A 27,549-nucleotide genomic window follows, 5' to 3' on the forward strand; every position below is an offset into this window, starting at 1 on the left:
ACAGTGTTATTGGCTGGTCAGTCAGGGTGAGAATAAACAACATAGCTGTAGCATTCTAAATCAGATGGAAAAAGGAGCATGTGGGAATAGTTCCCAAAACTCATGTTAGTTCCCAGAACGAATGTCTAAGCTTTAGCTCAGTGGGCTAAATCAGTTTTGAGATCACACCAACAAGCTGGATTCAATTTACATTGTTTGAATGATCATTGAGCTAATATCATAAATTGGTAAATTATCATTTTGTATATTATAGTATAACCGTAATAACCTTTCTAATCACAAAAAAAGTGTAGATATCCCACAAAAATATTTGAGGCTTTTGTCCCAGTTGGTCAAGGAGGAGTTGAATTTTCCAAAGACTATTGTTACAGTATGGATTCTTCAAGAGGATCCACCTACACCCCAAGGGTTAGTATGGGGACTTGAAGGCGGGATGTGCTGTCCTCCCTCCTCCTTGTAAGACTGAGCAACTTGTTGTGTCTTGATTGGAAAAGTTGGTTGAAAAGAAAAGAACGCTCTAAAACTACCCACGGATTCAACCTTTAATACAATCGGAGGAACCACGGTTCTGAACCGATGCTCTGAAACAACAAAACGATAACTATTTCGTCACTCAAGAACATTTGGAAAACTTTCGAGGATTCTCAAATGGGATCTAACATCTGTGAAAATTTGTGGCATATTTTTCTTCGGTGAAATTGTGAACCGCTACTATGGATTGCGCAGTTTGCAGCATCTCACATGCGTCAGTCCCGGGATATCTGCGCATTGTGTTTCTCTGTTTGATGCAGTTGAGAGCGCTTGCCCAGTTAGGTAAGTCGAATAAATCATAACGTTTTAAAAAAAGTACAGTAAGACGTGAAATGCCTCGACTATTGCCCTTGATAAAAATGGAAGATTACACAATTTAGTTTAGCGCACAATTGTTGACTGATGAGAGCTTTGCAGTTGTATTTATTATGATCCAGGGAATAATACAAAGTGTATTTTCAGTGTTCTTTCACTTCTCCATATACTTTTTCATAACAAAAATTCACAGATAAGACTTGAGAGGATCAGAACATTTTCTCAAACTTTTCCATTGTCAGACAGCTGCATCAGATTTAAGGCAGTGTGGTATGGCGGTGTGGACCATATGGTAAGAAAGCAGCAGTTTATTGGACACATCCTCAGACAATATAGCAGGGCTGAAAATCATTATAGCCTTACATACAGTTACAGTCTGGGTTGCTTTTGGGGGAGGTGGAACAAATGTCTCCCTTGGTACCTAAACCAGCCTTTTGTTGTTCTACTTTTAAATTAAATACTGTTAAGCAATCATAGTATAGTATGGTATAGCTCTGTATAGGTCTATGGCTATTGTTATGCTTTGACACCTTACATAATAATGCACTGGACTCTCTATTTTACATTTACATTTAAGTCATTTAGCAGACGCTCTTATCCAGAGCGACTTACAAATTGGTGCATTCACCATATGATATCCAGTGGAACAACCACTTTACAATAGTGCATCTAAATATTTTAAGGGGGGGGGTTAGAAGGATTACTTTATCCTAACCCAGGTATTCCTTAAAGAGGTGGGGTTTCAGGTGTCTAGAAATACAACCAGCTGGAGAAATTGGCACTGTGTTGCTAAGGTCTCTTTCTCAACACCTTACACTAGGCCTATAATGTAAGTTGTATATAATGCATAATACTGTAGGCCTAAGTGTTTTAGAAATGCAAGCTGCTGGAGAACTTGGCACTGTAGCCAGTTGCTGAGTAGGACACAATTAGAGGTTGTGTGGTTGTGTCATTTGGTGTCTAGTTCTAAAGCCTTGCATACCTGTCACTCACCACCAGCCAACAAGTAGATAAGTAGATATGCATAAGGAGTTTTGTCAGGGGCAGCTTTACAGGATTGTAACTATGTTACCAGTAATACAACATTAAAACAATGTCAATACAGCATTATAAATATAGCCTATGTGGGACAGTACAGAACAGACAGTACATACATGTATGCCACTGTTAGATTGTGAATCAAGTAATGAATGGCATTTTAAACTTAGACAGTTGTAGACTCGGAGTTGGGACGTTTTCTCCCCAACACTGTAAGCCCCAAGGCATTTTTTACTCAAAAACTTCTAGTAAATTGAACCCAAAGTAAATGAAAAATCATTATTGTTTAAATTGTTTGTGTGGTACTGATATTTTTTAAAGTTATGACAACAAATGTACTTTTTTTCCTAGCATGCGCTATTGCAGGTAGATTTTTGTGAATTATATTTAATATCTGTGTTTTTGCATGTACATTAAGTGATTGATGAAAGAATCTTATGCTACACATGCTATTTAGTTCAATTTTTTTTGCACCCGTTACTGAAATGGTTGTTTCAGTTTAAATGGCTTAGGTAGTCTCCTCACACTGTTCCTAACCCTGGCAGTCATTATGAATGCAGTTTTTGGGTGAATAAATATTTTTAACTGTTGGATATCTTAACTCTGGCTGGATTCCAGTAGGAATTACACATCACTTTGCAAGCCAGCATAATGTGACTTGCAGGTAGAGTTGCAAAACCCTGGTAAATTTCAGAGGTTTTCCAGAACTTTCGGTTGGGAGATTCCTGGAAATCCTTCATCCAGGATTATTTGAAAATCTGGGAATTTTGGGAAAGTTGCTGGAATGTTGCAACCTACTTGCAGGCCTGATGTGGCCTATAAACCATGAGTTTCAGGCCACTGTATTAGGGTAAAAAATAAGGCCAAATGAGATTTATACTGAATAGAGTTTAATTATAATGATAACATTTGCCTAGGAACTCACTTGGTGAAGGCCACAGGACTGAAAATGAATGAATTCAGCAACTATGTCTCTGTCACTAACAAATACAGTCATGGGTGGTAACTCTACAATTCACTCAAAAAGGCAAGGCACACTGGGAAATTATATTAGAGAAGTGGCTTTGTGGGGGCATTACTCAAAATGTTCAAGCTGATACAACTCAAAGGGCACCCTACAGGGTCACAGTGACTCTATCTGTTTTCAATGGCATGTATTCATAGATACCAAGGGAAGCCAGGGTTCCCAAAATATTTGACAAATAAAAAACATTTATATTTAGTCTCTGTGTTTTCATAATTTTCTATCAATTCGCATGTGGCTGAATCTCACCAGACAAATCATCAGAGTGAGGGAAATAGCGCCCCTAAGTCTCAGTATGTTTTACCCATGTATCTGATGCTTTCTGGAACAAAAGAGTATGACATGTTGCCACCATAGCATTTGATTGATTGATCCCATTTGAGAATCCTCCCTTGATAAAATATAAAATAATAATTGGCCAATCAGCGTTGAGCTGACCTCAACTGTGGTTTGTCCTGCTGCAGCAAAATGCCCCCAAGGGAGGCCAGTTTGGATTTGGTTTCACACTAATTTAGACTTGTGGTTTTTACTTAATTCTCTGTACAGGCCAATTATTATGACAGAAATTCTGATCCAACCATAAATTCATATATTGTGCCACTGGCCTGAGACAACTGAAGTTCAATATATAGCCTAGATGTAGTCTAGTAGTCTCACGTTAACTAGCTAGCTAACTTAGCTGGTTCATTGTTGCCCATGCGAGGTAGTTAGGGTAGCAAGCATTTTAGCTAGGTAGCCTCTGAAAACAAAAACTAAAAGTATACAGAGCCATAGACCATTTTGCCAACATGAAAGAGAGGAGGATGGCATTAGCTTTCAACTAGTCTACAAGTAGGGTAAGTCCCAAAAATGTGTTTTACTTGCACACACACAGAGAACCATGGACAGCATTGATTGGACTAAATCATTTTTGGTATCTTTAAGTTTATTTTCAGTGTATTAAACTAAGCATATGTAGCCTTGTTGATTTGATGATGTTTAAGTTGAAGTGGTGCTGGAATAGCGGAGGCAGTCCCCCTGTTGTCTTTGTGCTGACTTGTAGTAACTCCGTGGTTCTAAATCAGTAGTTGTTCAGTAAACTTTCGAAAACATGAACTTGCTTGACCATGCTGTAGGTCACGTAACTGTTTGTTACATGCAATATTTGCTTTGTGGACTTCACCGGACAGATGTTGCTCTCCGGTTTTGTATGTTTAGTTAAACTTATTCCGCCACTGACTGACTGTTGTCTTTTTGTTGTCATGTCTTTATTGTATATCACAGTGGCGTATGAACTAATAGGTTATAGAGCAAACAACGCAAATATCACAGCATAGGTTGTAAAATGGCTTTTTTTGCTGGCTTGGCTTCCCCAGTGGTTTTACCCACGCACCACTACTGTCAATTTGAGTAATGACTACAACATCACTTTAGGTGACCGTACTCATATATATTAAAGGGATACTTCGGGATTTTGGCAATAAGGCCCTTTATATACTTCCTCAGAGTTAGATGAACTTGTGAATACCATTAAATTGTCTCTGTGTCAAGTATGAAGGAAATTAGATGTAGTTTCGCAAGCCAAAGCTAACTAGTGTGAGTGCAATGACTGGAAGTCTATGTGTATCTGCTAGCAGATACCACAGACTTCCAGTGATTATGCTAACACTAGTTAGCGATTGCACTACCGCTAGTCAGCAACTTCCTTCAAACTGCCTGTACGCAGAGACATAAAAAAATGTTATCCACGAGTTCATCTGACTCTGGGGAAGTAAATATAGGGCTTTGCCAAAATTCTGAAGTATAGTTTTAAGTGCAACAGGTTTCCTCAAAGGTTTTGAGTAATGACAGCACATTGGGTTATACAGTGCAGGGGACTAGTAGTTATGCCATTAGGGAAAGTAAGCACTAGTTCCTTGGTGTTTCTCCTCTCCCACATCCAATTTGCTCCTTCAGCAGAGTTGTCACAACAAATAAATCAAAGAATGGGCCCTGACCCTTCAGTTCACCACAGCACGGCGTGTGTATTGGTGAGTGCGCACATGTGTGCGTGTGCCTTTATTTGTGTGTGCATTTGTGCATGTGTGTGTGTAGCTAGAGAGTCTCAGTTAAACCACTAAACAACTGCCCTGAGAATGGACTCTGATGACCATCTCCTCATGAGACAACAAAGCATTCTTTCACTAGCAGCACCATGGTTGGGGTCATAGGTCAGATCATGATGGGGAGCCTGTTGTTGTGTCACCTACTCTGTGTCTAAAATGGCACCCTATTCTCTATATAATGCACGTGTCTGTAGGGCTCTGGTCAAAAGTATTGCACTATGTAGGGAAAAGGGTGCCATTTTGGATGAAGTCTTAGCTTATGTGTTATGGCTTTTCAACCTCTGCCATATCGTAGATTCAGAGCTATTTATCTAATAGAACTCAAAGGGTTTTCTTTAATGGAAGCTTCTCTATTGTCAAACATGTAAAGTGTGGTGTACCGCAGGGCAGCTCTCTAGGCCCTCTACTCTTTTCTATTTTTGCCAATGACCTGCCACTGGTATTAAACAAAGCATGTGTGTCCATGTATGATGATGATTCAACCATATATGCATCAGCAACCACAGCTAATGAAGTCACTGAAACCCTTAACAAAGAGATGCAGTCTGTTTTGGAATGGGTGGCCAGTAATAAACTGGTCCTGAACATCTCTAAAACTATGAGCATTGTATTTGGTACAAATCATTCCTTAAGTTCTAGACCTCAGCTTAATCTGGTAATGAATATTGTGGCTGTTGAACAAGTTGAGGAGACTAAATTCGTTGGCATTATCTTAGATTGTGAAGTGTCATGGTCAAAACATATATATTTAATGGTTGTAAAGATGGGGAGAGGTCTGTCCGTAATAAATAAATGCTCTGATTTTTTGACACCACACTCCAAAAAGCAAGTTCTGCAGGCTCTAGTTTTGTCTAATCTTGATTATTGTCCAGTCGTGTGGTCCAGTGCTTCAAGGAAAGACCTAGTTAAGCTGCAACTGGCACAGAAGAGAGCGGCACGTTTTCCTCTTCATTGTAATCAGAGGGCTGATATAAATACTATGCATGCCAGTCTCTCTTGGCTAAGAGTTGAGGAGAGACTGACTGCATCACTTTTTTTATAAGAAACAATGTGTTGGAAATAGTCAACTTACACACATCTCTGACACACACACTTACCCTATCAGACATGCTACCAGGGGTCTTTTCACAGTCCCCAAATCCAGAACAAATTCAAGAAAGCGTACAGTATTATATAGAGCCCTGATTGCATGGAACTTCCTTCCATCTCATATTGCTAAAATAAACAGCAAACCTGGTTTAAAAAAAACAGATAAAGCAACATCTCACGGCACAACGCCTCTCCCCTATTTGACCTAGATAGTTTGTGTGTATGCATCGATATGTAGGCTACAGTACATGTGCCTTTTAAAATGTTTTTATGTAGTTCTGTCCTTGAGCTTACTATTGATGTTCTGTACTATGTCATGTTTCATGTTTTGTGTGGACCCCAGGAAGAGTAGCTGCTGCTTTTGCAATATCTAATGGGGATCCTAATAAAATACCAAATACCAAATTCCATCCAACCAAGAGACTCCATACAGCAGGGGTGTCTAACTCATTTTGCCCCAGCAGCCACATTCAGTCTTCAACAAGGTCCGGAGGGCCGCACTGAAAATGTGTATTATACACTGCTCAAAAAAATAAAGGGAACACTTAAACAACACAATGTAACTCCAAGTCAATCACACTTCTGTGAAATCAAACTGTCCACTTAGGAAGCAACACTGATTGACAATAAATTTCACATGCTGTTGTGCAAATGGAATAGACAACAGGTGGAAATTATAGGCAATTAGCAAGACACCCCCAATAAAGGAGTGGTTCTGCAGGTGGGGACCACAGACCACTTCTCAGTTCCTATGCTTCCTGGCTGATGTTTTGGTCACTTTTGAATGCTGGCGGTGCTTTCACTCTAGTGGTAGCATGAGACGGAGTCTACAACCCACATAAGTGGCTCAGGTAGTGCAGCTCATCCAGGATGGCACATCAATGCGAGCTGTGGCAAGAAGGTTTGCTGTGTCTGACAGCGTAGTGTCCAGAGCATGGAGGTGCTACCAGGAGACAGGCCAGTACATCAGGAGACGTGGAGGAGGACGTAGGAGGGCAACAACCCAGCAGCAGGACCGCTACCTCCACCTTTGTGCAAGGAGGAGCACTGCCAGAGCCCTGCAAAATGACCTCCAGCAGGCCACAAATGTGCATGTGTCTGCTCAAACGGTCAGAAACAGACTCCATGAGGGTGGTATGAGGGCCCGACGTCCACAGGTGGGGGTTGTGCTTACAGCCCAACACCGTGCAGGACGTTTGGCATTTGCCAGAGAACACCAAGATTGGCAAATTAGCCACTGGCGCCATGTGCTCTTCACAGATGAAAGCAGGTTCACACTGAGCACATGTGGCAGACGTGACAGAGTCTGGAGACGCCGTGGAGAACGTTCTGCTGCCTGCAACATCCTCCAGCATGACCGGTTTGGCGGTGGGTCAGTAATGGTGTGGGGTGGCATTTCTTTGGGGGGCCGCACAGCCCTCCATGTGCTCGCCAGAGGTAGCCTGACTGCCATTAGGTACCGAGATGAGATCCTCAGACCCCTTGTGAGACCATATGCTGGTGCGGTTGGCCCTGGGTTCCTCCTAATGCAAGACAATGCTAGACCTCATGTGGCTGGAGTGTGTCAGCAGTTCCTGCAAGAGGAAGGCATTGATGCTATGGACTGGCCCGCCCGTTCCCCAGACCTGAATCCAATTGAGCACATCTGGGACATCATGTCTCGCTCCATCCACCAACGCCACGTTGCACCACAGACTGTCCAGGAGTTGGCGGATGCTTTAGTCCAGGTCTGGGAGGAGATCCCTCAGGAGACCATCCGCCACCTCATCAGGAGCATGCCCAGGCATTGTAGGGAGGTCATACAGGCACGTGGAGGCCACACACACTACTGAGCCTCATTTTGACTTGTTTTAAGGACATTACATCAAAGTTGGATCTGCCTGTAGTGTGGTTTTCCACTTTAATTTTGAGTGTGACTCCAAATCCAGACCTTCATGGGTTGATAAATTGGATTTCCATTGATTATTTTTGTGTGATTTTGTTGTCAGCACATTCAACTATGTAAAGAAAAAATTATTTAATAAGATTATTTCTTTCATTTAGATCTAGGATGTGTTGTTTAAGTGTTCCCTTTATTTTTTTGAGCAGTATATTTCCTTGCTGTCCAAATGTGTTGTATTTACAAATCCTCTATCTCTCTGCATACACACACCTTGTCTGGAAACTTTGCACCTTGTCTATGTCTGGGAACTAATTCTCTCCAAGCACTAAGGTCAAAGGTTTTCCAAACAGCCATGTTTTCCAGAGGAGAGGAAAGGAGAGGCTGTTGCTGTTGGGTAAACCAAGTCAAATTGGTCTTTAACAGAGTTTACAGCGCGGTAGGGAGGTAACCTCATAAATATTCTCTAGGGAACTCTCACCCCAGGACAAACCTTCATCATTAGCCCAGGGGGGCAGACTGTTGCTGCATCCAAATGATGTGAAATATGTAACGTCATTTGGGGGTACTGTAAGAAATGTGCTACATGCCATGTTTTGTAATTGATAATTCAACATAGATTTCATAATATAGTCACCAGGGTAGGATTTCCAAAGTATGCTCTTCATTAGGTAGAAATGCAGTAAGGCCTTCCTATTCCTCTGTCATAGCTCTGACTGATAATCCTGAAGTCCTAGTTGTTTTGACCCATTTTCAATTTACAGACAGGGAAGTGTGATATTGGTGCAGGTTCTTTGACACTTGAATAGACATGGGATGTGAGAGGTCTGACTTTAAAGTCATTTTCTCTCCATTTTTAGCCTTCAGCTGCGAGCTATGTTCAGACCCTGTCATGGATCGCTGGCTTTATTGTCTAACCCTCCAGGGGTGAGTTTAGAAAGGAGGGGAATTAGGTAAATGAATGTGTGTTATTTTTACCTGTTTGAATATACCCTCCTCATCTCTCCCTCTGAACGTTACAGTAAATTAACTCTAGTTCCACCCTTTAAGGAACGGACTGAAGTTATAGAGCCACTGGAATGACATATTTTGCTACCTTTTTTTAGTACCATGCCCTGCTCACTGCTCCCTCCCTCCCTCCTTTCCTCCCTCCCTCCAACCCTCCCTTCCTCCATCCCTCCCTCCCTTCCTCCCTCCACAGTCCAGGTTGACATCACAGTAACTACCCAGAAAGACTCCTATATTCCAAATACGTTCATCTTAAAAATACAATGTATCCTGTGAATGTAACGTGTTTTCTTACTAACTTTGTCCTTCTGCCTCCCCCAGCTCCAGAGTGCTACCCGGGAGGTTACCGCATGTTGAGAAACCCGTATCGCAGCGTGGACTTTGACTCCAGTGACCTGCAGAACACTGCTATACAGGACCTGATCTGTGATCACTCCCTCTCCCCAGGATGGTACCGCTTCAGCATTAACAACAAGCCTGCAGAGATGCCCACCAGCTGTGTGGAAGTAAGTTAAAGCTGTTAAACCATGCCGTCTTGCCCCTAGTGTGTAAAGCTGTTCCACAAGGCTCCATTTTAGGGCCTGTTTTATTTACCATTTACATAAATGATACAGGCAAAACTATGATTAACTCTTCACAGTGCAAGGGATTTTTATTAATTACATTGTCCACTATAGGAGATACTGTACTTAATCAAGTGGTTTTCATGATCGAACATGTTGTGCATCCAATATTTAAAGTGTGGTGTATTATGAGAATTATAAGGATTATTCTTTATAAACATCCAAACTGTAGTTACCATTGCAAAGCATGAATTACATGGTTCATTTCCATGTAAATGAGTCCATACAACTGATCTTATTCAATACAGCTGTGTTTGGTTTTTGCTTTCTGCGTTTGCTTTTTGTTGACAGTGAAAAGTTGAGTGTAAACTGTATAATGAGTAGCTACAGAACAGGTGGAAGCTTTTTCACAAAGCGTCTCAGAATAGGAGTGCTGATCTAGGATCAGGTCCCCCCTCATATCCATTACAATTTAAAAGGCAAAACTGATCCTCGATCAGCACTTACTCTGAGATGCTTTGTAAATACGGGTCATTGTCTTCTCTCCAGATGAACAGATGTGGCACCCAGGCGCCTGTGTGGCTGTCTCTCACTGATAGCTCATTGCCCCGCCCAGGGGAGGTCCGCCAGCTCTCGGCCTGTGCCACCTGGCAGTTCTTCCACGGGAGCACCAAGGACTGCTGCCTCTTCCGCATCCCCATCTCAGTACGCAACTGTGGGGAGTTTCTCCTGTACTACCTGCAGCCCACCCAGGGGTGTATGGGATATTGTGCCATAGGTGAATTAGAATTACAGAATCACTGTCAGTTTGGTGTGATGGGATGTATGGGTGACTGCTTCGCTGGAATTTGGAATTTGTTATTAGCCTTAAGATATGTCTGCTGCTCTATTTGTTCGCTCTGGTCTAAAGCCTTCAAGTACATAGTGGAATTGAGGAAATAAAAAAAGTGTATTTTTCTTGTTTTTAGTCATATCGGAATTTGGACCTAAATTATGCCCCACGGGTGAGGTGGAGGTCAATGGGCAATGCAAAGGTAAACAACCACAACAAGCTCAAAGAAATATTATTCACATTTATTGTGATTCTTTATTTAATCATGTCTGGTTGGTCCTTGATATCAGCTTTTTGTTCACCCCTCGTCTTTCCCTTGCTCAGCAAGTCTCCCTGCATTATCCTACAAGCCTGTGATCATCCCAGAGCTGGTGGGCAGCAGTGTCCACCTGCGATGCATCTTCAGTGGGGTGAAGACCTCGGGACTCCCCTTGGGCTATCTGGTGGTCTGGGCCCGACACCTGGCATCCAATATGAAGGTTGAGATCAGGAAAGATTCTATCAAGGAGACCTTCTCATTGGTGGAGATGGACGGAGTCCACTTCAGACTGGGGGAGACGGTAATAATGCCTGCCAGACGTGTTTATGTGGATGTGTGTGTGTACATGCGCGTGTGTGTGTGAGCTTATGTGCGTGTGTTTGTGTGATGGGGGATTGGGGGTTGACCCTCTTTGGTAGCTTAACCAATGGATGGATCCTGTTGACCTCTTGATCTTTCTGACTGGGGTTCAACATGTAGAAAAAAAGAATAGAAGAAGGTGTGTCAGATTGTCAGGGAAGAGAAAGGTGGTCAGGAAGGGTAGAGGAATACATCAGAACCAGTTCAGGGTTGGTCTTTCTTGCTTTTAATTGCTGCGAGGACTCTTTCACATGATTCCCATCAAATGCTTTCTTTGCAATTGGTATGTGGCATTGAGGCTCTTCTTCTTACACAGATATTAGATATCTTCAACCTGTCCCTGTCACAGGCTGTAGTCCCCACTTGCTTCAAGGAGACCATCATAGTCCCAGGCCCAAGAAAAACAAGATGACATGCCAAATGACTATCGCCCTGTCACACTCACCCCTGTAATCGTAAAGTGCTTCGAAAGACTGGTCATGGCCCACGTCAAGGCCAGCATGCCAGGCACACTGGACCCACTCCAATTTGCCTACCGCTCCAACAGATCCACGGAAGATGCCATTTCCATCGCTATTCACACGGCCCTAAGGCATCTGGACTAGAGGAACACCTAAAGTATGTGAGAATGCTGTTCAGTGACTACAGTTAAGCGTTCACCACTATTGTTCCCTCCAAGTTCGTCACCAAGCTCAGAGCCCTGGGTCTGACACTACCCTCTGCAAATGGATCCTGGACTTCCTGAAGGATTGGCAACAACACCTCCACCACACTGACTCTTAACACAGGGCCCCCCCCAAGGGTGTGTCCTCAGCCCTCTGCTGTCATGGGTGAACTCCCTATTCACCCATGACTGCATGGCTTTGCATGATCCCAATTCCATCATTAAGTTTGCTGATGACACCCTGGTTGTATGCCTGAAAACCAACAACGACGAGTCAGCCTCTAGGTAGGAGGTAAGTGATCTGGCATTGTGGTGCCAGGAAACAACCTCTCCCTCAACGTCAGCAAAACAAAGGAGTTGATTGTTTACTTCAGGAAGCAGAGGGAACATGCCCTATCCACATCAACGGGACTGCAGTAGAGAGTCAGCATTTTTAAGTACCTCAGTGTCCACACCACAGATGAATTCACATGGACCAGCAACATCACCGCTGTTGTCAAGAGGGTGCAACAGCGCCTCTACTTCCTGAGGCGGCTTAAGAAATTTGGCCCGTGCAGGAGTGTTGTGACACACAGGAGGAAGACATTGAATAGGACCACCGCAAGCACACACCTTTGCCTTACACCAGTGCCAACTCCAAAGGGTTCAGACTCCTGACCTCCAACTGTTATCCTACACACACATCACAACTGCTGCTACCAGACTGTTATTTACTATTGTTAATACTGCACAATTTAAACAGTTGTCCCCAAATCCACCCCTCCCCAATACACGTGTAAATATTGGACTATAAATTGTGCCTTCCTGTATTATACTTATGCTTAAAGGTTTATTCTATTCTACTGAGCCATTTACTTTATGTTCGTATTCTTATTTTCTTATTTGTTATTGTTGTTGCATTGTCGAGAAGGAACCTGCAAGTAAGCATTTCGTTGGACAGTGTATACCATGTGTATCCTGTATACGTACGACTAATACAACTTGAAACATCAGATAGCAATTACTGTATTAGTGCTTTGTCTGCTAAATTACCATATATCCCTGCCATTTGAAGCCATGTGTGGATGGATACTACGTGCGATGCTGGTTGTGTGTATCCATGACAAGCTGTGTAGTACAAGGCAGGCCTGGCCTCACTCATCAGGCTCTGTTCCACACATGCTGATGCCACAGCTGGGTTAGATCAGGGGTGACTACTTTACTGAGGATTGAGTTAAACACACAAAGGCTCCAGCCCTAGCACTTTGCTCATGTAGCCTACAAGCCATATGACTCAGTGAAATGTTTGGATGAATTACACATACAAGTCAACACAAATTAGAAAGACCATTGTTATGACCCTAAGCCTTATGCTTTTTTGAAGGGAAAATATTTGAAATGCTGTTTCATTTGTCACTGACTTGCCTGGTGAACACTTGATAGTAGCTACTTGTGTCATTATTAACGTAGGATCATTTTACAGTTCTCCTGCAGTGTTTCCACGTTCCTGGGTAACTCCAGCCGGACACAATCTCTGGCCAAAGAGAGTGAGAGCTTCTACGCTGGAATTAAGGTAAACCATCATGACTGATACAATTTACTAAAACCCTCATCGTTCTGAATGTGTTTGAAGCTGGGATGGTTGTTGGTTGACCTCTAAGTTGTGTATAATCCGTTGTTGAGCATTAAACTCCTCCTGAACTGCATCGCGTGCTGTAAATTCAATGAACCTTGAGCCCAGACTGTCCAGGAACCTGTGTCTGTACTCTCTCTTTCTCGCTCTCTCGCTCTCTCTTTCTCGCTCTCTCTCTCTCTCGCTCTCTCTCTGCCTGCAGTTTGTTCCAGATGTGCTGCACATTGCGGAGGACGGTAAAGAGTATGCTGTAACCATCCACAGTACAGTGCCTATCCCCTGTTACGGGACAGAGCTTGGCCGACCATGTGGAGTCACTCTCACTCTGAGTGTCCGTGACTCAGGTGAGAATTAGAATAGCCTAATTTCCATGACCATGACATCTCTGTTTATTTTTCTTTATTTATTTTCGCCCTATGGGACTCCCAATCACGGCCTGGAATCAAACCAGGGTCTGTAGTGACGCCTCTAGCACTGAGATGCAGTGCCTTAGACCACTCGGGAGCCCCACTGTGTGAGCCAGTGCTTACTGTACTAGTGCCAGAGAGGTATAAAAACCAAAAGACGTGATTACTTCCTGTTTGTTTTCACCCATCCAATCCTTTCTCAGATCTAGGGGCTAGGGGTTGATTTCATATTCAGGCTATCTGTCTTGCAGCTCTGTGGGGGTATTTATTAACCAGACACTGTTATGTGTCCTGTTGCCCTCCCAGACAGCCTGGATCCCAGCGTGGAGGCCCCCAACATGGCCCTGTCTACCTGCCAGGTGGAGCTGCAACCTACTGCAGCCTGCAGCCGGAGCCAGGGGTGTGCCTGGGCCAGCCTCACCCTCACCGCCGTCACAGACTTCACCCGCGACGGCAACCGCCCCAGCCTACTCAGCGCCACTCCGCGCTCTGACGCACCGCGCCTCTGGAGGGGATACAGCCCCACACCCCTCAAGGTCCGACCGAGAGACCCATAGAAATATAATTAGAACACATTACAACACTACAATGGAATTAGAACTTTGGAATATTCAAATTCACTTTTCTTCGCAAACCCCACCTCCGGATGGGCTATAGCCCCACCCCACTCAAGGTCCGGGAGAGAGAGAGAGAGAGATAATGTAGCTGTAAGCCTCAGAACAGCTGCTCATAACACTAACAGAACTGCAGTAAATGTCTGCATGACATAGCACCACAGTGTTTACATGGTTAAAGAGAAGACTGTTATGAACCAACGACAAATCACTCACACTGCTTTTCTACGTGCGCTTCCATTCTTTCCTTTAAACTAAGTCTGAACATTACTCATGTAGCAAAACCGTTGTGTCCTCCTAAACTTCTGACTTCCCCTTTGTTGTGTCATCACTCAGTCATGCAGTCAGGCTAGCCACATCTGTGTTTAGTATTTAAGCCAGTGAGTCATGAAAGCATTTCGGCCTGTTTTTCAGATGCACACACGCACGCACGCACACGCACATGAAAGCCCTGTGCTGTTGCCGACACTTTAATCAGCACGACCAGAGTGGGTCATGCTAAGCTTTGTTCCTCATACCTCTACAGGTCACAGTTCAAGATGTTCCCACTGCAAGCTGCTACTCTCTGACTGATCCACACATCATTACATTGGATGGCAGGTAGATAACTGGGGCATGGTGGTTAGCATGCTGTGTCCTTTGTTGCTCAGTTGGTAGAGCATGTCTCTTGTTAGATTCCCAGGATTTGGCCGATTTTAATGATCAAGAAGAGCTATTTAAATCACCACTCCACCTCCTGCTAACTGATTAAGTTCTTTAATGTAATTATTATTATTAACTATCCTCTCACAGGTCACTAGACGAGAGTTTGGTCAAAGCTGGTACTTGAAAACATTGCAAAAACACCCACTAATCAGAGATAAATATGTTCAAAATGTTTTTCAGACCGACCAGGTCCAAAGGGGACCAGTGCATAACCTTCTAAATGGATAGAACATTTTAAATCCTAATTATTTTTAAATAATTGCTTCACCTTCATCGTGCTTATGCAATCTCTAGATCCCATAATCAAAATACCCTTTTTGTTGATTAGATGGCAGTGTTTTTTATATGATAATTATTGGAAACTAGGTCTTACCATTTATTTGATCTTGCCAGTAAAATAACTTTAATGTAACTTTATTTGATGCACATGTTAAATTCTAAGAAATTGTCACACATTTTCACAAGCAAGATGCACAATACATAAATGTTGTTTTGGTATTTTAAGTAAGAACACCACAGATATGATATCAGTCGAATTCATCATCAAAATTTTAAGACATGTTTCTCCCCGCCAGACGCTATGAGAACCAGCAGACGGGTACCTTCATCCTCTACAAGAGCCTCCACCGAGCGTTCGAGGTCCAGGCTCGTCAGTGGGACTGTGGGAGCCGCCATTACGCTGTGTCCTGTAACTGTGGAGTTGCGGCCAGGGAGGGAAACGAGGTTGATTGATTCAATTGTTATTTTTATTTTAGCCTTTATTTTACCAAGTTCGTCTCATTGAGATTACAAATCTATTTTACAAGAGAGACCTGGCCAAAACAGCAGCACAAAAAGTTTAATACAAAGACGCATTTACAACATAAAACACAAAGAACTACAGTTTAACACGTCAATTTACACATTGATCCGGCAAGATGCTTTGAGGAAATCACTTATTGATTGATTGAATGATTCATAGATTGATTTAATTTATTTGAAAATGAACCCTAAAAGTACTAACAGAGGTCAAATGGAGGAATGAAACGTAAATACTCTTTTGTATACTAGCGGTGCGTGACTAAGCTGTAAATGTGGACTCAATAGTAAACTTTGTGACAAAAGCACCAAATTTGGCACAGAGGTAGATGTATGTACCCTGAAAATATATAGATATTCTCATTTTCATCGACGGGGCTGCAGTGGAGCAGGTTGAGAGCTTCAAGTTCCTTGGTGTCCAAATCAACAACAAACTAACATGGTGCAAGCACACCATGACAGCCATGAAGTGGGCAGGACAAAACCTATTCCCCCTCAGAAGACTGAAAAGATTTGGCATGGGTCCTCACATCCTCAAAAGGTTCTACAGCTGCACCGTCGAGAGCATCCTGACTGGTTGCATCACTGCCTGGTATGACAACTGCTCAGCCTCCGACCGCAAGGCACTACAGAGGGTAGTGTGAACGGCCCAGTACATCACTGAGGTCAAGCTTCCTGCCATCCAGGACCTCTATACCAGGCGGTGTCAGAGGAAGGCCCTAAAAATTGTCAAAGACTCTAGTCACCCTAGTTATTGACTGTTCTCTCTGCTACCACATGGCAAGCAGTACCGGAGTGCCAAGTCTAGGTCCAAGAGGCTTCTAAACAGCTTCTACCCCCAAGTCATAAGACTCCTGAACATCTAGTCAAATGGCTACCCAGACTATTTGCATTGCCCCACCCCCCCTCCCCTCTCCACACCACTGCCAATCTCTGTTGTCATCTATGCATAGTCACTTTAATTAACTCTACCTACATGTACATACTACCTCAACTAACCAGTGCCCCCGCACATTGACACCTGTATATATTGTTATTTTTTTACTGATGCTCTTTAATTACTTCTTACTTTTATCTCTTATTCTTGTCCGTATTTTTTGAAACTGCACTGTTGGTTAGAGGTTCGTAAGTAAGCATTTCACTGTAAGGTCTACTACACCTGTTGTATTCAGCGCATGTGACTAATAAAATTTGATTTGATTTGCTATGGAGTCACCCCAGATTTGGACCCTGGGAGGGCGTGGCAGCCAGTATAAATAAAACATGAATGAGCTTTCATTCAATATCTCGATACCAATTTCAGATTCTCATCTTTGATATGCAAATTGAACTGGGTTGATAGCCCATAGCATTCCAGAGGTAGAGCTAAAAGTATTATGGGCACCGGCGCCCATATCGCCTATATCACCCATTTTGGTGGCTCAATCGCCAATTTGTCAGCCTCTGAGTACCACAGAAACACTTTGAATGAATAACAGATAAATGTTCATAACAAGTGGCTATGGATAAAATTGATCAAAATATCTCTTAAAACATTCAATAACGTATATTTTGAAATATCACATTTTGACTGTAAATGTATGACTTTTTTTTATATATGCTTATTTTGGGAAATTTAAACTGTTTACTTGTGTTTCAAAGGTTAATAAAACAAAAAGTGGTACTTGCTGACAGACAGTGTCTCTTTGCAATCATTACCAATTTGGGGTAAAAAAAAATGACCACAATTATTGGCGCTTTTATGTTTAAAGAGATGCATATATATATACAGCTTGTAAATACAGTAGAAAACTATAAGGATAACACAATACAGTCAATTACTTATTTTATTTTGTGGTCCTTAAGGTGGTTATGCTGGACATGTGTAACGGTCAGCTTCAGGAGACCAGGCCCCAGCTCTCTCTGAAGAACCTGGAAGGATATAACAGTGGCTCCAGTCAGTATCGGATCAAGATCCATGAATCTCACCAGGGGAAGAAAATTACAGTAGGTATTGGTTCATTTAAAGTGATTACTTTTACCAAGTAGGTTTACCAGTTCAATTGTTGGGAGCATATATCGCTTATGCGACTTTCTTTCTTTTTGTACAGTTTTTTTCTCAGGTAGTCAGCACCTCTACAAGCATTTTTGTGTATGCGTCAGCTCATGCTTTTTAGTAAAGTCATTAACACCACTTTTATGGGCTGTTTCCTCCCTCACTGTCTAGACAGGTTTGGGGATGTGTGAGTTTGTGAGCCCACTGAGCCCAATATTGAATGAAACGACTTTTACAAGTCATAGAAAAACACCTTTCTGCTCGGGGCAATCTGCAACACTGTACGATTGAAGTAATGTAATGTCCAACACTAGTTCTCCAGATAGAAAGATTTGGAGTTTGATGTTGTTGTTTTGATGAGTCCCGCTATGTACTACACTGATCCACACAAGAAAACAATGAGTGAACTCTTTCTATGATATGCAGTTTGCGTTAAGATCTGTTAGAATTGGCTTCTGGGTGTAATAAAGGTTAACTCTTACTTTTATAATATATAATAATAAATGCCATTGAGCAGACGTTTTTAGCCCTTTTTATTCCTTTTGTAGTTGATCTTTCCATCTGGGGCCTTTGTAAGGGCGGACATCAGTGATTGGGGGATGAGCCTGTCAATCAGAGCTCCCAGTGTGGACTACAGCAGTACCACGGGACTCTGTGGGACGTTCGACCGGAACGGTCACAATGACTTCCATGGACCTGATGGGAACACCTTTGGGAGCACTGAACAAGAACGCTTTGTGGAGGAATGGAGGTAAATATTAATGATTCTATATAGATCTGAGAGGGGTCCCCTGAGCTTGTAACTGTTCAGTGTACATTCCCCCACCCCTTTCCTTTTGGTCATTTAGTTTGTAAGTGAATTGTTGTTCCGTAATAACCTTGGGTTACCTTTTCTATTTTAGCTGGCATGAGAAAAGAAAGCCTTTATCAAATCCTGTGTTATCCCCAAGGCTTACTCTAATTCAGAGTCTGATGAGATAGCTCGTTGTCTGATCCTTATCCCTCTGTTTCTTCTTTGTGTCAGGCTAGCCGCAGGGGAGAGCTTATTTGACACCATGCCCCCTGTAATGGAGGTGGAGGAACTACGGCCTTTCTGTCGGTGTCAGGAGGGCTACAGCATGTCTCTGCATTTCACCACGGGCCACACCGGCGATAGCCACTATAACTTTAACCCCTCGTCACCCCAGCACCAGGCCCAGTGCCAGTCTCACGACAACGTGGATTACACCTCTGTCTTTCCCTGGGTGGACACTACGTCTGAGTATATTAGGAGCTCTGAGCCAGAACAAAGTGACCACCAGGGAGTGTCCATCCTGAACGGCCCAGCTCTGCCTATGGAGATACACAAACAGCCGAGTTCCCAGATGGTGGACTATGGTGGGTTTGGGGACCACGGTGATAAGAGTGAGAGAGAGATTGACAGGGAGCTCAGAAGAGACTTCCTGGTTGCCGTAGACGACAACAGGCCCAAGACAAAGAGACAGGTGTCCGTCCTTTGGATTTTTTCTTCAATTTTAGTTTTTCTTGTTGTATAGTGTCCTTGAATTTATTTGAATGGCCCTTTATTGTTATTATTGTCATCATTGCTATTATTACTGTTGTCATTATTAGGCACTGTATGAGTTCCAGCCCATCTTCACCTCTCAGTCCCTGAGTCAAGAGGACCTGGAGAGCTTAGCCTATTTCTTCCCTGAGGACCACCACCTGTCTGCAGAGCGACCAGTGGCCCAGCCTGTGTGGCCCACCCCGAGTGGGCTTACCTCGGTCAAGGCCCTGGAGGTGTGCCAGCTAGCCCTGGGGAACTCCACGGTGGGAACAGTGTGTAGAGGGCTGCTGGGCCGGAGGCTGGATGAGGCAGTGGACCTGTGCATCCTGGACCTTCAGCTCAAGGTATTTCTGTTTATGTCTGCGTCTGAAATTTCGCCCTATTCCTTATACAGTTCACTACTTTTGATCAGAGCTCATAGGGCTAGGAAATATGGTGTCATTTCGGACACTACCGTTGTTGATTTTGTAACTTTTTAGTATAGGTCTTGTCTGCCCTTTTGTTAAGCCAATTGTACAGTATGCTCATGGATTTCAGTTTACATTGACTGCAATGTGAGTGCAGTTAAACTTGAACTTCTTGAACTTGATGTTGTAGGATGACCTGGCCTGGGAGGAGGCTCTGGTGCACTACCTGGAGAACGAGTGTGAGAGGAGGCTATTGGAGAACCGGACCCAGAGGGTCCTGGAGCTGGGGGAGTCCAGGGCTGGGATGGAGGGGGTTGAGGGGATCATTGGGACGGTACTCACCGCACTGCGCTGCCCCAACTTCTGCAACGGGAATGGCCAGTGCACTGAGTGGGGTTGTCAATGCTATCCTGGCCACAGCTTCTACGACTGCAGTCTGGCTATCAGTGAGTGTTCACTTGCAAGCTGCTCAGAGATTGGGCATAATTTGGCGTCAAAAGATCTTATCTTAAAATTGGATTTCATCAGTTTATTGGTCATTTTGTTGTTAAGTCTGCAACATTAGTCTACTGCACTCTCAAGTTATTTTTAATATTGGATACAGTGAGTAATCCTAATCCACATCCACAAAGGTCCATATAATTATAATCTAAAAGACAGAACTGGCCCTAGATCAGTACTCCTATTCTGGTATGTTTTGTGAACACAGACCCTGATTGAGAGATGGGAGATAGTAGGATGCTGTTTATCACCAGGTAGAGGTCCGGGCATCCATCCGTGACCTCTCTCTGTGTGTTGTGTGATTTATAGTAGCTGATCTGGGATCAGGGTCCTAGGGGAATATGGCAGGGCACGCCAATAAATCCAGCTAATAGCTCAACTGATCACAGGCGAGCATCAAATCTCCCCCAAGGGCCATAGCACAGATCAAGGAGGGGACGTTGAAGGGGAATTGTCTCCCCTTTTGTGTTGATTGTTTGTTGTTATGCTGTGGGGATAGCATTTTACCTTATTCAAGCAAATGCCACCGACTTCAAGAGTTTAATATCACTTATGATTTTCTGTAGAAAGTATAATCAAACTAGAATCAAAGGAGGCAGACATACTAGTACTGTACTTTATGCAGACAGAGTCAAAGTGACTTTCCAAATGTTAAACTCATTCTGGCAGGTATTATAAAACAGTATGCTGCTTCATGACAATGTACATGAACATGACCTCCCAATTCTATGACTTTGTGTCTGGCTGGTGATGTATTTATTGGCACCGTCTCTGTGAATTTACTAACTGTGTTGTAGTCAAGGAGAACGTGCCATTTTGTCACATCATACGTAATGTATACATGAGTGCCCTTGAATTGGTGAATCTTCCATTTTGGTTTGTCAGCGAGTGGGCTTGTATTGCGCTAGACTTGCATATTGAGTCTTTCTATTTGGAGCTTCCTCACTTAAACATATTCCACTCCGTCTTTCCTCAACTCTGATGATCTATCTCTCTTCTCCTCTCCCCTCTCATCCCTTTCTCCTCTATCCTCAGGTCAGCCCGTGGAGTTGACCGACCTGGAGAACGGTGGTCTGTGTGACATCAGAGCGTTCAACTGTCGCAGCGTCCGGGTCTTCGGCCTCGGCTTCATCGACTCTCCCAACCTGGGCTGCCACCTCACACGACTGATGGTGAGAGAAATAACTCAGACAATCATCACGGTCATACAAGGACACACCCCAAAGTGTTGCTGTATTAAACAGAGTGGGGAACACAGAAAAAGCAGTTCAGCAAAACTATGGTGCCCTAGATTCCCTTTTCCTATCATAGGAGGGGGCTCTCATTGCTGTAGGCCTTATAATCATCCCTCAGACAGACTGGTAAACTGCTAGTTTACAACAGGACTCCAATGTCAGCTATGTGAATAGGCAGAAGGTGGTGGGAGAATGGGTCTGTCTAACCAACCCAGTATCACAGATTATTGTGAAATAGACATAAATTGCTTATTGGACTGTATATTTTTTGTGTGCAGTTTACGGTTTTGTATAGAGTGCATTTCAATCACAGATAAAGACAGTAGGTTACTTACGACAGAAATGATAGGAGGGAGGTTGGTCAGGGAGGACGGGTTGGCATATAACATGAATGTCTTGCAACCAAAAGGTTGTGTGTTCAAATCTGATCACAGATAACTTACCATTTTCGCTAATTAGCTACTTTGCAACTACTTACTACATTTTAGCTACTTTCCCACTACTTAGCATGTTAGCTAACCCTTCCCCTAACCTTAACCCTTTATCCTAACTCCTAAATTTAACCTGTTAACTACTTAGCTAGCATGCTAACTAACCTTAACCCCTAACCCTTAACCCCTAGCCTAGCTAACATTAGCCACCTAGCTAGACTACCTAACATTAGCCACAAAAAAATTGAATTTGTGTAATGTACACCAATGCGTTATGAAGAAAGAAAATCATGTAATACACACAAAATGCGTTGTGATGAAAATTCTGCAATACTCTTTTTTTTTTGTGTGTGTAAAAACTTTTCCGTGTGCCCGTCACGAATTTCAAATAAGTCATTTGTGTCTATTTCACAATAAGCTGTGATAGTGTGTTGGTCTAACAAACTACTGCTCTACAGGACCGGGGTTCAGTCACGATCAACATTGTAATTACACATTAGACACACATTATACACATGCTCTGATGGTGATCTATCTATCTCCTCTAGTACCTGAATGGTGAACGGGTTCCGAGAGAGAAGCAGAGAACCAGAGCTACCTTCCTGAGCTCCAAGGCTTTAGACTGTTCCGTCCCCTCACTGAACAGCATGATGACTATCAACACTGTAGACTTTATGGTGGATGACAAACCCTATGCTCGCTGGGAAGTCAAGGTAAAATGATGTACGGTATTTCCCATCTGGTAAAGTTATATCAATAAAGTGAATTAATTTCATCATTCATTTTACTAAAGCACATGGAAAGTCACCTCATTCCCGTGCAAGAAACTGTGATTATGGCTCACTTTTTCAAAGTCAACTTGAAGTCTTCCGCTTTGCCCTATTCCTGACCTTCTCCTTGCCTGGTATATAGCCTATATATCATGTTCCAGCATGTCCCTGAGTGGTTTGGGATCGCTGTTTGTTTACTGCCGTATTAGAAGACATTAGCATAAATCTCAATGTAGGAGACAGAGCCGTGGGGGCCTCTCTCCTCACCCCCAAGGTTAGCCCAAAGTCAGGTCTGTCTGCTGAAGTGGATTATGTGAGCCTGGGTAAGTGGGCTTAGAAGATGAGCCCAATATTACCTACCTTAGCCCTGGCTCTGCCATTAATCTACAAGGTTTAGGGGAGTTTGAGTCACCCGTCCCTTAGGAGTGTGAGGTATATTTGTATTGGGTGCTGTGAAAATGTCTAAGTGTGCATAAGCATGAATTTCAAATCCTATATCAAATTGTTTTTGTTGTTGTTTTTTTTTTTACAGTATGTGAGCTTCAAACTTCTGAAATCATATTAAATGATTTACTTAGCTAAACCATTTGACCATCCAAACCAAGCTCAAGACACGGAAGCCCTCATATTTGATATGAATGTCTTGAACTGGTTAGCACTAGAGTGTGTTGAGTATTGGTTGGTTACAGTGTTGTTCCTTCCTATCTCAGGTGACCAATGACGGCTCTCAGTATAGTGAGCCTAAGTTACTAACAATCTACGATGGTGTGTGCCAGGTGTGTGAACCAACCCACTCCGGAGTCTGTAAGTTAAAGGTAACTACTATACACCACACAAACCCGCACACACATAGGTGCACGACCACACACACACACACATACGCACACACACACACACATTCATATTTCCCCTAAAAGACGCCGTGTATCTCCTCAAAAGTATTAGTATTAGGAAAACTCTTCACCACTGAGAAAGACTTCCGATATTCGTATAACGAGAAGTGAAAACCAGGCTGTCTCGTAATGTCTGCAGGGTAGTTGTTGTTGAACATGTTGTGCAACATGTTTAGTGAAGTGTTGTTGTACATCTTTACTCTTGGGTTGACAGTACAGTGGAAACCAAGCTCTGGAATACCGGTTGTCTCTAGGATGACTAAAACAGACACGACATCACTTTCAGAGCTCCCTAAGTCCAAGGATGTTTGTTCTACACCACAGATGTTATGAATGTTCTCCCCACACACCATACAGTACGCACCACGCACACGCACACACACACACACACACACACACACATTGGAACGCAAGAGCACACACACACACACACACACAGGGGACTACTGTAGCTGCTCCTGCCAATTATGTTTTAATCAAATTGAGTTACATTCGGAAGAGATGGATTTGTTAGTGTTTGTTTTCTGTTCATTTCCTGCTCTGATTTTCTTCTATGGTCTCCAGAGAGAGGCTCAGACATGTCCTAGTGCTAAAAATTGAGAAGATCATATTGCATGACAATTTATAAAAAAAAATGTTGCTTCATAAATTTGTACAAGTTCATCTCTGTCACACCTTTTGATTCCTATTTATCATCTCAGTAAACGTAGTAACAGTGAATGTCTTTCTTTCTCTCTCTCTCTCTCTCTCCCTCTTTCACCTTTCTCTCTCACATTTCGCTCTCGCTCTTTCACCTTTCTCTCTCTCACCTTTCTCTCTCTCTCTCTCTCTCTCTGTCTCTGTCAGGAGAGGACATGTAATATAGATGGAATGTGTTTCACTAAAGGAGACTCCAATCCTGCCATCCCCTGCCTCCTCTGTAATCCAAACACATCCAAATTCACATGGTCCGTAAATGAAGGTAAATCAAATCCGTTAATTGGAAATGACTGCTGAATATTGTGGAACACAATATGCTTGAAAAGTCTCAAACTACACACTGATACAACAGACTGCAAACAGCTATGGTGATCGTGATTGGCATGTAAGGTTTGAAAAAGGATCAACATGTTGTCAATCGGAGAATATCAATTGCATATCCTTGATTCCTTGCGTCCTCTCTCCTCCTTTTCAAAAACCATTCGATGAGAAGGTCAGATTTCCCTCCCCTCTGATCTTCTCATCCAATGGGTTTTGAGAAGGAGGCGAGGGGAGAGGACGCGAAGGATCAAAGAAATGCAATTCAGATTCTCGGCAAAGACTCAAGTGGTAGGTGACCGCCTTGAGGAATGAGAGAAGGAAACGATAGATAGCGGTGCTCTTGCCACGGTCATTCATTTTCACTTGGAGGGGGGCTGTCACGCTGGTATAGAGAGGAGAGACAATCTCTTTCTCCCTTTTCTCCCCTTCCTTCTCTCTCTCCCTTTTCTCTCCCCCCCCCCCCCCTTTCTACCCCTCCTCAGGTATATTTACAGTCTGCCTGCCGGCTTGCAGCACACCCACCCACCCAGGGCTACAGATGCTTCCTATATCTTTGCGCTGCATGGTTCACTTCATTAACACCGTCTAATAGGAATTAATAATGGACAGTCAGACAAGATTGATCATGATTGGCACAGGGTACATTTGATGGAGTGGAGAACTTTGGACTTTTATGACTTTTATGAGTCAGATGATGTGATTCTCTTTTAGTTGAGTTATAGGTCAGGAAGTTTCACTTATGGGCTTTGAACAGATTTCCCTTTGAAGGTTATATTGTTGTATTATACTTGCAAACACACCCATGCACAGGCACAAACACACACACCCACGCACAAGAACACACACACAAATGAGAAAATAGTCTCTTAGTAGGCCTTGAACAGGCCCTGTCTTTCTCTCTTCTCAGGGGCTATGTGTTTCTGAAGCAGCCTGTCCCTGTGTTACTGTCTATGTCATTAGGTCTCAGCTCTGAGGAAGATGCCTGGTCCCATTAGCTGTGTCATCAGTCTCTGTCCCAGTGTTAGATCAAAGGAGAGCAGGCCATCTGCAGGGGCTCTGTTTCTATACCTGTCAGGACCTGTCTAACTGCACTCTGCAACAGAGGAGCCTGTCTTCACATGTCTCTGTGTCCCTGTAGAGAGACTGTACCCCTCCTTCTCCCTCCCACCCTTCACCCCCTCCCTCTTCCTCTCCTCTCCCTCCCGCCATCCCAACCCTCTCTCTCCCTCTATCTCCCTCCCTTTCTCCTCCCTCGCTCCCTCGCTCCCTCCCTCCCTCCATCCCACCCCTGACACTAACATGTTGTGACAGCCTTTTGGGGCTTCACAGTGTGAGTGATGCTGTCTGTAGTAGACTACAGTACACCAGTTCCCCCTCAATTTCCCTGTGTGCTCGGAACTACTCTCTCAAACAGCTGGAGTACAATAATGAATACCGTCTGTCAACCACAGTGGATAAAAAGAGAATAATTTTTACTGGTTTATCTTTTGTCTCTACCTCTGTCTTTCTCTCTGTCTCGCTCTCTCTCTCTCCCTCTCCCCCCTACACCCAGTCAACCAGCCCCCCAACCTGCACCAGCCTCAGGGGGGCCTCAGCACCTTCGCGGGGGAGAACTTTGTGTTCCAGTTCACGGCGGCGGACCCCGAGGGCTCGGCGCTCCTCTTCCTCCTGGAACAGGGCCCTCCCGACGCCAGCCTCTCCCCCGCCGGCCTCCTCATCTGGAAAGTCCATCCAGTGGAGACACAGGGGAAGTCTCGGCAGAGCTTCGAGTTCACGCTGTCCGATGAGTGCAATGCCCAGAGCAGCTACACCGTCGAGGTGAGAGAAGGGGGGGGGGGGGGGGTTGAGGGAGGGAGTGACCTGTAAACAGTTTCTTCCTACCTCCCTCATTCCCTCCCTCCCTTGGTGGGTGGTGCACCAAAGTTTAGCCCCCAAAGCCTGAAAACAGACCTCAGTCAACATATGAATTCATCACGGATGTGTTTCTCTCCACACCATAGCTCCACACATGCTTATCCTCTGTTGACGTGATGTCTGTCTGCTTAGAGCTGGAGAGGACACTGGTTGCCATGGGTTGCGTGTGACAACAAGTTGACAACCCAGGGTTTTGTCATTCCCAGGCTCATGCCCATAGTTGGTCATGTGGTAATCTGAACAGTTCACCCCAAAGCTGTGAAGCAACTAAAGTATCTGCAGCTTACCCTGCGAGCCCAGGTCTGGCTTGGCACGGACAGCAATAAAGAAGACATTGATATGATGCTGATAATCACCCTCAACTCCCATGGTGTAAAACAGTAATACAAGGATCTCTTTCCGTGATTATAAGAGAACTGGAAGCAGATGGTGGTTTTCTGTCTGAGGGTATTGTTGAGTCAGAGTGGGAAATCATCTCTTGATTAGCAGTGAGAAGAGTTGAGGATCGAAGGAAAGTGAAAATAGCCATACGCTGTGATTTAAGCAGACCATATGAAGCTATTCTGTTCCTATAACAGGCTGAGTATGATGACATTTAATTGGCTATGTTGAAAGCTATGTATGTAACAGCTGTTTGTCTGTCCTTCTGTCTATCCGTCTGTCTCTTCTCTTCAGGTGGCTGTGAGACCTTGTGGGTGCTTGAACGGCGGGACGTGCGTGACCAACGTGGCCTTCCCGGCGGGCAGCGGCGAGTACCTGTGTGCGTGTCCCCGGGGGATAGGAGGGGTCCTGTGTCAGGAGGACATCGACCCGTGTCTGTCGGCTCCTTGCGGTGCCGGGGTGTGTGCCGGTACTGCTGATGGCTTCCTCTGTGAATGCCCTGCGGGCCTGAGAGGTAAGGGCTACAGGAACACACGCGCACGCGCACATACTCAACGACAGGGAAACCCAGAGCTGTGTATTGACACTGTCAGAGATCTGATACATTTCCCCCTCCCCGTTCACCACTAGCGGC

The 27,549-nt window shown here is 43.9% G+C and overlaps 1 protein-coding gene across 1 annotated transcript in view; it reads left to right on the forward strand.

Annotated features, from left to right (window-relative positions):
• The first annotated feature begins 251 nt into the window (after positions 1-251).
• si:ch211-246m6.5 (von Willebrand factor D and EGF domain-containing protein) overlaps positions 252-27,549 on the forward strand; it is a 48,484-nt gene continuing 21,186 nt past the window's right edge. The window contains exons 1-21 of the mRNA XM_029756362.1: positions 252-813; positions 9,290-9,474; positions 10,081-10,309; positions 10,500-10,565; positions 10,688-10,923; positions 13,109-13,198; positions 13,461-13,602; positions 13,972-14,201; positions 14,806-14,879; positions 15,560-15,707; positions 17,628-17,768; positions 18,366-18,568; positions 18,842-19,301; positions 19,429-19,707; positions 19,961-20,216; positions 21,307-21,443; positions 22,486-22,650; positions 23,418-23,522; positions 24,447-24,561; positions 26,173-26,438; positions 27,210-27,429. Of these exons, the coding sequence (XP_029612222.1) occupies positions 714-813; positions 9,290-9,474; positions 10,081-10,309; positions 10,500-10,565; positions 10,688-10,923; positions 13,109-13,198; positions 13,461-13,602; positions 13,972-14,201; positions 14,806-14,879; positions 15,560-15,707; positions 17,628-17,768; positions 18,366-18,568; positions 18,842-19,301; positions 19,429-19,707; positions 19,961-20,216; positions 21,307-21,443; positions 22,486-22,650; positions 23,418-23,522; positions 24,447-24,561; positions 26,173-26,438; positions 27,210-27,429 (3,847 nt within the window). The 5' untranslated portion in view covers positions 252-713. The remainder of the gene's footprint in view (positions 814-9,289; positions 9,475-10,080; positions 10,310-10,499; positions 10,566-10,687; positions 10,924-13,108; positions 13,199-13,460; positions 13,603-13,971; positions 14,202-14,805; positions 14,880-15,559; positions 15,708-17,627; positions 17,769-18,365; positions 18,569-18,841; positions 19,302-19,428; positions 19,708-19,960; positions 20,217-21,306; positions 21,444-22,485; positions 22,651-23,417; positions 23,523-24,446; positions 24,562-26,172; positions 26,439-27,209; positions 27,430-27,549) is intronic.

Source organism: Salmo trutta, chromosome 6 (assembly GCF_901001165.1).
Source record: "Salmo trutta chromosome 6, fSalTru1.1, whole genome shotgun sequence".
NCBI lineage: Eukaryota > Metazoa > Chordata > Actinopteri > Salmoniformes > Salmonidae > Salmo > Salmo trutta.